The 10,906-nt window shown below is 51.0% G+C and overlaps 1 protein-coding gene across 1 annotated transcript; it reads left to right on the forward strand.

The window, feature by feature from the left end:
• The first annotated feature begins 6 nt into the window (after positions 1 to 6).
• Positions 7 to 8,235, forward strand: DUSP7 (dual specificity phosphatase 7). The gene is made up of 3 exons (XM_010573093.1): positions 7 to 464; positions 2,831 to 3,259; positions 5,824 to 8,235. The coding sequence occupies exons 1-3, from the start codon at positions 53 to 55 to the stop codon at positions 6,129 to 6,131; spliced, it is 1,149 nt and encodes a 382-aa protein (XP_010571395.1). The 5' UTR covers positions 7 to 52; the 3' UTR covers positions 6,132 to 8,235.
• Positions 8,236 to 10,906: the final 2,671 nt, after the last annotated feature.

Consider the following 10,906-nt stretch of genomic DNA (forward strand, 5'->3'; position numbering starts at 1 on the left):
CCGCGTGGGTGGCCGGTGGGCCGGGCGCTGGCGGCCGCCGCTGCCGAGCCCCATGAAAACGCAGGTCTGGGGGAGCTCCCCGCGGGCGCCCATGGCTGCGGCGATGCCGTGCAAGAGCGCGGAGTGGCTGCAGGAGGAGCTGGAGTCGGGCGGCGGCCGCTCGCTGCTGCTGCTCGACTGCCGCCCCCACGAGCTCTTCGAGAGCTCGCACATCGAGACGGCCATCAACCTGGCCATCCCCGGGCTCATGCTCCGCCGCCTCAAGAAGGGCAACCTGCCCATCCGCTCCATCATCCCCAACCACGAGGACAAGGAGCGCTTCGTCAAGCGCTGCAAGGCCGACACCGTGCTGCTCTACGACGAGGCCACCGCCGACTGGCAGGACGGCGGCGCCGCCACCTCCGTCCTGGGGCTCCTGCTCCAGAAGCTGCGCGATGACGGCTGCAAAGCCTATTACCTGAAAGGTGAGGTGCCCCCCCATTCCTCCAGCCCGGTCCTGCTACCGCAGCCCTTGTCGTCTGTCCATCCCCCCCCCCCCCCGCAGCCCCCGGACGGCCCCTGCGTCGCCGGGCGCCCATCCCCTGGCCGGCCGGAGGTGGCTGGGTCGTTTTGCTTCCTCCCCCCACACCTCCCTCTGCCTGGTTTATTTTTTTTTAATTTTTTTTTTTCCCCCCCTCTGCATCCCGCTTTAATCCCCCGCACAAAATGGTCGCAGGCTGGAAGCGGCCGGGAGCGCCCCGCTTCTTCCTGCGTCGCCTCCCCGGCAGAGGCGAGAGGGACCCCCCCTACACACACACACACCCCACCGCCGGGGTGTCCCCTCCAGCGCTGCCCTGTCCCAAACCGACCCCGGCTGGCACCGCCGCCCCCCCTCCCCCCGGGGCGCCCCTCGCCTCCGCTCCCCGGCGGGGGCCCTTCGGGGGCTCCCCGCCCCGGCGCCAGGCTCTCCTCCAGCCCCTCCGGAAGGGATGGCCAGATTTTGGGGTGGGGGGGCAGGAGAGCACTCCCCTTTTTTCATTTTCTCTCTCCATCCCCATCTCCGAAAATTGAGCGTTTGGCGTTTTTCTCCCCCTGTTCCTGGAAATGCCGGCGGGGCTGGAGGGGGGGGCCAGCCCGGCTGCTCCCCCGGGGCCGGGCGATGGAGGAGCGGGGAGTCCTGCTGCGGGGGAGCCGAGCCCCGCACATTCGTGAGGGCTGGGCTGGTTTGGGGTCTTTGGTTTTTTGGGGGTTGGGGGGGAGGGTTTGCCATTTTGAAAGATCCCAGCAGGCCTTCTCAGCGGGCTGAGCAGAGCCCACAGCTGGGCTGCTGGGACCCTTCGCATCCTCCCAGTCCTCCCAGTGCGGTCGCTGGGTGGCGGGTTTGAGGCAGAAATAACAGGAGAGCGGAGGAGTCTCTGTGTGTGGGGGGGAGAGAGTGGTGAAGAAAGTTACCACTTCCAGCTCTTTAAAAAAACACTGCTGCTTCTTGGTAGCCCCTTTTTGGGTAGCCGGGGGAGCCCCTGGTGCGCGGTTGGGGTGGCAGGGGGACAGGCAGGGGTTTGGGGACCGGCCTTCAGGGCTGCGCTGCCCGCACAAGCCTCCTTCAGAGGTGACATGGGGGGGAGGGAGGGTGGGCAAGCACAGGGGTTGATCCCACTTCTTCCCCCCCCCAATCCCTCTGCTCCCTGCCTGTGCCGGTGGGTGAGTCCCCCATCCCACCCCGGTTTGGGGTTTCCCGATGGGCTTTGTCTTCCCATTTCTCTCCCCATCGTCCTCATCCCTAGCAAGAAGGAGCGGCTTTGAAGTTACTCCTAAGCTCTCCCCGATGGGCAGAGGAGGAGCTGAGCCCCTTTCTCTGCCTTTTTCCGGGAGCCTCAGTGGGAAATGTTTCCAATTAAAATTCCAAAATGGCTCCTCGGCGCTGTCTGGCGGCGCGGGGGGGGGAGGAGGAGGAGGAGGACGAGCCTTTTTCATGAATGGATGTGGCAGGAGCTGTCTGTCCTGCTCAGTGACCCCGCCACAACCGCCGAACCCACTAACAAAGTTTCCAGGAGGCCTTTCTAATTAAACCATTTGTCAGTGTCAGATACTGATGGCTGAGCTCCGGTTTAATATTGCCTGGAAAGGAGGTAGATTGGTGGGTTTTTGCTTCCCTGCCTCTGCCTTCCTTCCCAAGCTGTTGAGCTGAGGAACTGCAGAAAAGGACTTAGGAGCAGACATGAAGGGTCCCATCCCTCCTTGAGCCTGCTGGGGTTTGGGTGAAGAACAAACCTGTGACACTGCTCTGTTGCAAAATGTGTTTGTAGGGATAAAATAAGTGTAAGGATCGCACTTTGGCAACACTTATGGCCTTTTTTGCTGCTTGAAGGTGAATTATTTGATTGGGTTTTAGTGTCTGGGCTGGGTATGTGGTTGTTCTTGCTTTATCTTTTCAGACACAGATATTTTTGTGCTTTTCTGTCTAGGTGGCATAATAGCTCTTGCCCAAACTGCCCCAGACCCATATTTCTGAGAAGCTAAACAAGGCAAGATTGTCTCTTGCCATTGATTTTATTTTTGGATGTTTGTTTCTTTGCAATTGAGATTTGGCCCCTATTTATCACAAGCAATATTAACCTTCGTAAGAAACCCTCTTTGGCTTCCTGGGACCTGTTTGCTCAGTAGCAGTCTGCCCAGGGAAGGTAGGGAGATGCCTTTCTTGGTGTGAAGTTGAAGGTATACCAACTTTTTGCTGGTAAAGACTTGCTAAGTAACATGCACGTGTCCAGGTAGAAGGATTTCCCATTCTGAAGAACAAAACATCTTTTTCTCTTTGCCTCTCCCCTTCCCTTTCTCCTTTCCCCCTTCTCAGGTGGCTTTAACAAGTTTCAGACCGAATATTCAGAGCACTGCGAGACGAACCTTGACAGCTCCTCACCCAGCAACTCTCCCCCGGCATCGGTCCTTGGCCTGGGAGGGCTGCGGATAAGCTCCGACTGCTCGGATGGCGAATCCGACAGGGAACCCAGCAGTGCCACGGAGTCAGACGGGAGCCCCATCCCTAACAATCAGCCTGCCTTTCCAGTCCAGATCCTACCTTACCTGTACCTTGGCTGTGCCAAAGATTCGACCAACTTGGATGTCCTCGGCAAATACGGCATTAAATACATCCTGAATGTGACTCCCAACCTGCCAAACATGTTTGAGCATGACGGAGAGTTCAAGTACAAGCAGATTCCCATCTCAGATCACTGGAGCCAGAACCTCTCGCAGTTCTTTCCCGAGGCCATTGCTTTCATTGGTAGGTAGTTGGCAGAACATCTCTTTTCATACTCACCGTTTGGGAATGTGGCAAGCTGCTTCCCAGGGCTGTTGCTCATCTCTGGCCTCACCTCTCCGGGGCACAGCATCGGCGCTAGCTTAGCAGCTGAGCGTCATGCTGCCGAGGTGACACTTCTGGTGTGTGTCACCCTGGCTGGGTTCAGGGAGGCCTCCCCTTCCAAAATTCAGCCCTCTTAGACACCTCAGCTGGGTTACCTGCAAGTGGTAGGACCGGCCCTGCTGGACCCGGCCCCGCTGTCTCTTGCCCTTGTATGGGGATTTGTGCTTGTGTGAAATGGCTGAATCGAGGCAGCGTGGAGCTTCTTTGCCCTTTTTGCTCAGAGGAATGAGTGTTGATGGGAGTTGCATTAATGTGACTGGTGCCAGCAATTCCTTAGCCCCAAGTGTGGTTAAAATCTGGGGGGGTGAGGGGTGTTTTCTTTTCCCGAGGGGATTTGCTAGTCTAGTTGTGATCCTGCTGTAAGTCACCCTAGCATAACTAACTCCTTGTATGGATACTTCTCCTAAGGTAAGTGTCAACACAATGAGTTAGTGATTATAATTACACTGTAGAGCTCAGCTGGAAAAACTGCTGTGCAGACAGCCCCTGAGACAGCTTTGGCTGGTTGTGGGGAGGGGGGCAGATCTCTTCTCCCAGGCTAGTGTTGACTTTGAAAATTGCTTCTTATTCTGTGAGAGGTGTCTGTTGGACTGAATAGGGATGTACACTTCCAGCATGACCTGTGCTGTCTGCTGGTGATGGTTGTTAGCCTAATCAGTTCTGATTTATGGGGGGTGAATGGCACAGGTAGTCATTACCACCATTAACTACTAAAAGACTTGTGGCTTCATATCTGGTTAAAAACATTGGTGTAGGTAAAGGCGAGGGGACCTTTACCTTCAGACTGAAATCTGTGCAGCCCGTTTCAATGCTGCTTCATTACCCTCTCCCTGTTTCAGATCCCACTGCATGCGCTTGCTTGCATGTAAGACCTGAAATGGGGCAGAGCAGTGGTAGGTCCTCGGCGGCTTTTCAGCCTTTGGAAACCCCTGTTCCCACGTGCTCTCCTTTGCCCCCAGCTTCTGTCCTCTAATAACACGATTGTGGTCAGAAGAGGCAGCTTCAGTATGGCAGCAGGGACCTGTCTGATGTCCCACCTGCACTTTCCGCAGGGAGTGTGGTATTAAACATCAGGGGTGAGGTGTGGGGTCTCTGCTGGCGTGTGGCATTTGGGATCGGTCTGCTCCAGTCAGACGATGTCTCTGTGAGCAGCACCGCACTTGAGCTTTCCAGTTAATGACAGGAAATGGAGGATTACCTCATTCTAAAACCAAACACCAAGAAATGTGGCACAGGTCAGATGAAAGGCAAAAATGTCTCAGAAAAATGTTGAACAGGGAGAGACTGGGGGGGGCTGGGTATGCTGGGGGGCAGTTGCCCACTGTACTGGAAATTCTTGCTTGGTTTTGGAGGCTGGGGCAGAAAACCTCTTGTGGCTTGGGTCTGGATTTTGTTTTGCCTGAATCTTCTTTGCCCTTCCTTGTGCTCGTGGTGCCAGAGTGTCTCTTACCTCCGGCTTTGCCCGAGGATCCTCTTTCTCCTGCCACCTTCTCCCTCCCTGCCAAGCTCTCAGTCAAATGACTGACTTCAAATAGGGCTGCCCAGAAGTAAGCAACACTGGGTACTTGCGTGCATTCAGCGCTCTCAGCGGCGTGTCCCTCTTTCAGCACTAAGATGTCAATTCATAAAGGGATCACGCTGTTCCGGCTGTGCGAGAGACAATGGGTGTGTGTGTGCTTTTCAATCGGTGGCAAGGGAGGGGAAATTTCGTTGCTGTTCTCTCGCCATTTTTTGGTCCAGCCTGCATTCCTGCTCCCTGCTACGATTCATCCCGAGAGTCTCCTTCAACACAAGCGTTTGTCTGTGGTGAAGTGCGTTTCTGTCAATCCTAAAGAACAATTTCACAATAAGGGAAGTTCCTGCACTTCAGACTCTGCTTAAATTGGCTTCAACTACATTCACATAACTTTCTAGTAGAAGGAGGACAAGAGCAGCAGAAGAGAATAGCTTGCATGGTGCTGGGCTGTAGCCTCGCATCAAGTGTGCAGCCTTCCCCAGTTAGTTGGTGTTGAGGTGGGTGTGCTATGCCTGACCACCAGCACCTCCCTGGAGCTGTTGTCTACAGCTCTACCTGCCTTTTGCAGGTTACTCCGTTTCTCTGTTTGAATACAGCGTACTGATGCTCCTTAGGCAAGGGATGTGTTGCCAGGCTTGATTAATACTTCTCAAGTGGGTGAGATGCTTGGCCTTGCTGTATGGAATGGGGATGTGCAGCTTTGCCGTCTGGTGGGAATATCTCAGGAGCCCTTTGGGGAGAGATGTGGGTGTCGAAGGGACATGAGATGGTGTCACTAGGAGCAGGGGATCCAGTTCTGGCAGTCATGCTGGTCCTGGGAGCTTGCAGCTGCCACCTGGCCCCGCTCCAAAGCCATGTGTTTTTGGTGCAGAATAATAGACTCCCCCTTCCCCTTGTCTTGTTTCAGATGAGGCCCGTTCCAAGAAGTGTGGGATCCTTGTTCACTGCCTCGCTGGCATCAGCCGGTCTGTAACAGTCACTGTCGCCTACTTGATGCAAAAACTCAACTTGTCCCTGAACGATGCCTATGACTTTGTGAAAAGGAAAAAATCCAACATTTCCCCAAACTTTAACTTCATGGGCCAGCTCCTGGACTTTGAGAGGACTCTGGGACTCAACAGCCCTTGTGACAACCGCTCACCCAGTGAACAGCTCTACTTCACCACCCCCACCAACCACAACCTGTTTCAGCTGAACACTCTGGAGTCCACATGAAGGGGATGCCGCCTGGTTGGGACCTCGAGCATCGAATCGCTTCTCTTGAGCATTTCAACTCTTACAAAAATATCTGTCTTGCCAGGCAGCTCTGAAAGGACTAGCTTCTCTGGGCAGAGGTGCCTGATCGCTGCTTTAAGAAGGCTAATGCCGTTCATTAGTATCCTGATCAAAGTGGTTTGAAGAGGTAGTCTTTTTACAGGGGGTTATTTAATACGGGCGATGTTACAGCGTTTTGAACGCAGCTGTTACCGGCAATAACCGCTTTCCTGGGTGCATTGGGACTGTCAGAGCACGCACACATGTGAAGAGCTACCAGGGGTTAGCTTGCTGTGGAAAGTGAGGAGATTTATGCACTTGGAAACCTTGAACAAAAGGTGTTGGGCCAAGACTGTTTTAAAACCCAAGTTTACTTTTTTTTGATTTTAAAAAAAGAAAAGGTAGATCTTACTCGAGCTTTGGGTTCAAACTCTTTTTAAATATGTAAGTTCCTGACTGTTTGTACAGACGAGGTTGCAAAACCAGTATTTTATTCTGTTTCTTGTTTGATCATTTATTATTTTTTTTTAATCAAATGTTTATATTGACCAAATGCATTTTGCACACTTTGTGAAGCCTTGGTATGTCCTGGCATATTACTGGGTACTCCAGAGAGAGATACATGCTGCTGCTGTTGTTGTTAGCATCTGGTAGGAAGCTTTGTTATGTGTGAAGGCCAGTTGGGCTTAAACGCAACCCCTTCACCACTCCTGCACTCACAATCACAAACTCTGCACTGATTCAGCCAAGGTGACTAAGCCGCAAGCTTTTTTTTTTTAACGCTACCCCTGCCAAAAACACTGTTTGCTATTGCCAGAGGTAAAACTCTTGTAGCCTCCAGAGCTGGTAGAAGCATGTCTGAGCCCAGCTTCGTTCTTTGCTGCCTGTTGACTGACTTAATGTCATCCAGCTGGCCCAAAACCATTCCAGCTTCCTGAGTACAGAAGGTAGTTGTGATGTTGGCGTTTCTCGTGCACACTCGATTCTTTCCCACGTGTGCGGGGTGGAGGGGGGAACGTGGCGAATACCTGGAGCAGAGCGAGGATTGCGTAGTGGGACAGGACTGAATCGTCACGCATGGAGCGTGTGAGGGGAGTGAAGAGATGTGGAAATGATGAGAAGAGCATTGTAACAGAGAATTTTTATATATATATATATATGAATATATATATTAACTGGCAAATTCTGAGATGATTGGAGCTTTCAACAGAGGTTCTGATTTTTTTTTTTCTTCCTCTTTCGAATAACTTTATGCCGTGCCTTCTATTCTGAGAAGACTTGTTTATATTTCTGGCTAGTGTTTGGCAAACACCTTATACCAAGCCGGGAGGGGAGGAAGTGGTAATAATTTCTGGGAGGAGGGCAGAATGGATTTGGAGATTTCTTTATTGGCTGCAATGTAGTCCCTCCTTTCTCCCCCCTCCCTGTCCACTTTAACTCTCATGTAACTGAAAAAAAAAAAAAAAAAGCCACGGATTTTTTCTAAATATCCAGTTTTTTGTACTTTTTTTCAAGAAAAAGAAAAAAATAATAAAAAAAATCATCTCCATCTGGAGGAATGTTTGACGCTGTCACATCCTGAAACTGTTCTTTTTGTTAAAGATGTTACCAGAGTGTTGGAATGAGCTTCTCTTTCTTGTTTTCTGGTTGTTTTTTGTTTGTTTGTTCGTTGGGTTTTGTTTGCAACAATGTTGGGATCGTGGGTCATTGGAAGGGAGAATGGGCGTAAGTACAGTTGCGAGTGAGAAAATTGAGAATATCCTAATTGCATCTTACCTCATGGAGGAATTTATTTTTTCAGGGATTTTTTGACAGTGCATCTGTATTGCATTACAGCTAAGCTGGTTTGTAAAGGCTTCCTGTGCTGTTAGTGGTCTTTCTTCTTTAAAGGACAAAAAAAAAAAAAAAAAGATGCATCTTCTGATTAGTACAAATGAGAGCTTGGTAGTGAGGAATGGTTCTGTTTTCTGAGTTATGAAGGAAAATTAGTGACCCTATATATACTGATCCAATATTGGGACTTTGTTTATATTGCAAATAAATATTATTTTTTCTTTAAAAATGATGTTTGTGTCAGATGCTTGTCTAGCCTCTGCCCATATAAGGGCACGCTGTTCTTATCCGTTTTTTTATGGTCAATTAGTGTTCTTCTGTGACCATGAAGAGCATTTGCTGGGCAGTGTTCAAGTGTGGTGTTTGGTTTCATGCACAGCTTAATTTTTAAGACCTGTGGTAAAATGGAGAGGGAGAGGTGGGAGGGCGAGGAGAGGGATATGGGGTATTGGATAAACTGGAGAACAAAGAACAGCTTGAGAATGGGACCAGCTTTGACCCCAGCTATTCCTCTGTGCCAAAATTAAATAGATAAACTAAAGATACTTCTGTTCACTGTGTAAGCGTGGCCTACAAAGGCATGGCAAGGCCTTGCCCACCACTGTTGTGATAGCAGACTTTATTTTGGTAGGAAAGCAAGAAGTTGTGGCCTTGTGGGCAGCCACCCTGATGACTTCTGGGTCTCGTGGAGAGCAGGAGGACCCTCCTGCACCCTCGGGTGGGGGGCCAAGCCCCTGGCTGCCGTGTTGCACATGGGCTTGTCCCCCTGTCCTTGCCAGCTGTGGGTGCAAGCTGTTTGTGGGAAACCTGGAGGGGCTGATGAGGGTGCTTTAGGGTGAAACGTGGCTCCAGGTGCCTGAGTGCAGCCCAGCTAAGGGAGCTGTGGCTCCCTATGCCTCTGCTCATAGTTGGGCAGGACTGAGCAGCAGTGGGTTCTGTGCCCTGCTCCCCCCCCACCCCAGCATTCTTTGTTTTAACCTAAATGGCAAGAAATTAAATTAGTATCTATTCAGTCATTCAGTTCCTCAAAGTGAGTGTGTGTGTGTGATCTTGTTCTTCTAATTCTAGGGCCTGAGCACGAAATATAGCTAGTTTTATTCCAGAAGGAGCTCAGGCTGATGGGTACAGAGTCCGTCGCAAAACAGGGGAGGTAGTCAGAGGCTGAAGCAGAAGCCAAGGGAGCGTATGTGTGTGTGAGAAGTTGTTTGTTTACTCCTTGACTGCATGATGGGAATCTATATATTGATTTAGAGGCCTGTTTGTAGCTCAACAAATAAAAATCTACCTGTTATGCAGGGAAAAGAAGACCTTTAAGTTTTCCCCTGTAATTACATGGTAGAGTAGCTCTTGAGGAAGATATGAAACCATGCTGGAGGCTGGCTGTGCACTGAAGGAGTGCAGAACATCTTGTCGGGTGTATGGCTCTATTTGCTTCCATCTGATTTCCTCTTATGTTTTTCTGCTAAGGTATGGAATAGGATATTAGCAGTTAGCATTAGCTCTGTAAGCACATTTGCTTAGTAGCTGAGTTGTGGCTGGCTGAAACAGCACAGCTGCCATTTGCAATGGCCTTGGTGGAAGAGCTGGTGTTCAGGCAGCTCCCTTGGAGTACCTGATCCTGGGAGACGCAAGTCTGTTGTGAGTGTCCTGCCACTGCTGCGCTTAAAAGCCCCATTGCGAAAGGAAGGCGATAGCTTGTCTGAAAACCATCCTGCCACCTGCAAGTGCTCTTTCCTCTGGGACCCAAAGGAGCCTTTTCCAATCTTCCTGGCCTCTATAGCAGGGAGCAGCCAGCCTGGCTGGTCCTCAGCCATCAGTGTTTTACAAATGTCTTGCACTGTGCTTCTTGGCTAGGGGGTTTCCTTGGAGACCTTATGTCCTGTAATTTAGTGAGGAGACAAGAACTGACATCAGGACAGGGGCAATGTTGGAGAAATAGAGAAAAGAGAGCGTGGGGTCTGTCTGTACTCCTTTGCAGAGGCGGGCACGAGCACTAGCTGAGCGTAGGAGCACGGGCTGAGTGAGAAAGCTGGTTATGTTCAGATCGGTGGAATTTGGCAAGGAGATACCGCTTCCCACACGCAGCAGGGAGAAGCTTCTCGGTTAACCCATTGATTCCAGACAATCTGCTTGTAAGATGCTCTGTGGTGCTCTGCTCTACAAAACCAGGTAATTTCTTGTTTGAGCACAGAGATCTGCTGTCCTTGGGTTTTCACTTGTGATGCCACAAGCCCTCGGGCAATATGAGTGGGAATTTTTTTTTCTTTTTTCTCTCTTCCTTTGTGGATGACTTTGTCCCAGGTGCTTTCAAAAAGTTTCTCCCTCCGTTTCAAGTCATGGCAAAAGCACAAAGCTCTGAACGCAGGTAGAGCTAAAATTCTGCAGTTCCTTACCAGGAAGCCCAGGTAGCTGATTCTGAATACTTCCAGCAGCCCTTTGCACAGCACATCCCATCCTGCCTCCCTCCATGCTGCCTGGCAGAGCCTGGCTGCTCACCCCAGCTGGAGAGGGAAGGGCAAGGAGAGCAGGTATGTCCTGAGCATGAGGGTGACTGCTTGGCATCTTGTGAAACAGGAGATGAAAGAGTAGGTTCCCAGGGCAGTGTAGTGAGGATTACTTGTGGTTATAGGCAATGATAGAAAGACAATGCAAAGGTAGGGGAGATGTGCCCCAAACAACCGCAGGAGGGAGGTGTGAAGGTGTGGTGGAGGCAACATCAGGACCCCAATGAGCAGGACATGAGCTTGTGGAAGGGGCTTTGGGGTTACTTGTAGCTTGCTTTTCCTCACTTGTGTCTACCCTTACCCCTCTCCTAGGCCCTTATTTCTTGGTGTGGCATCAAACACGTTCTCAGCATGATGCAAGTCAACCTTTGCAGCTCTGAACTTGCCTGCTGTTGCGTC

The sequence above is a fragment of the Haliaeetus leucocephalus genome, unplaced genomic scaffold (genome assembly GCF_000737465.1).
Source record: "Haliaeetus leucocephalus isolate CR32 unplaced genomic scaffold, Haliaeetus_leucocephalus-4.0 Scaffold2, whole genome shotgun sequence".
Lineage (NCBI taxonomy): Eukaryota > Metazoa > Chordata > Aves > Accipitriformes > Accipitridae > Haliaeetus > Haliaeetus leucocephalus.

What these genes read in the sequence shown, in the direction of transcription:
- DUSP7 (XM_010573093.1), top strand. Translation starts at nt 53, where the DNA reads ATGAAAACGCAGGTCTGGGGGAGCTCCCCGCGGGCGCCCATGGCTGCG. An exon ending in CAAAGCCTATTACCTGAAAG is followed by an intron (nt 465 to 2,830) that starts GTGAGGTGCCCC and finishes CCCCCTTCTCAG; the next exon opens with GTGGCTTTAACAAGTTTCAG. An exon ending in CGAGGCCATTGCTTTCATTG is followed by an intron (nt 3,260 to 5,823) that starts GTAGGTAGTTGG and finishes GTCTTGTTTCAG; the next exon opens with ATGAGGCCCGTTCCAAGAAG.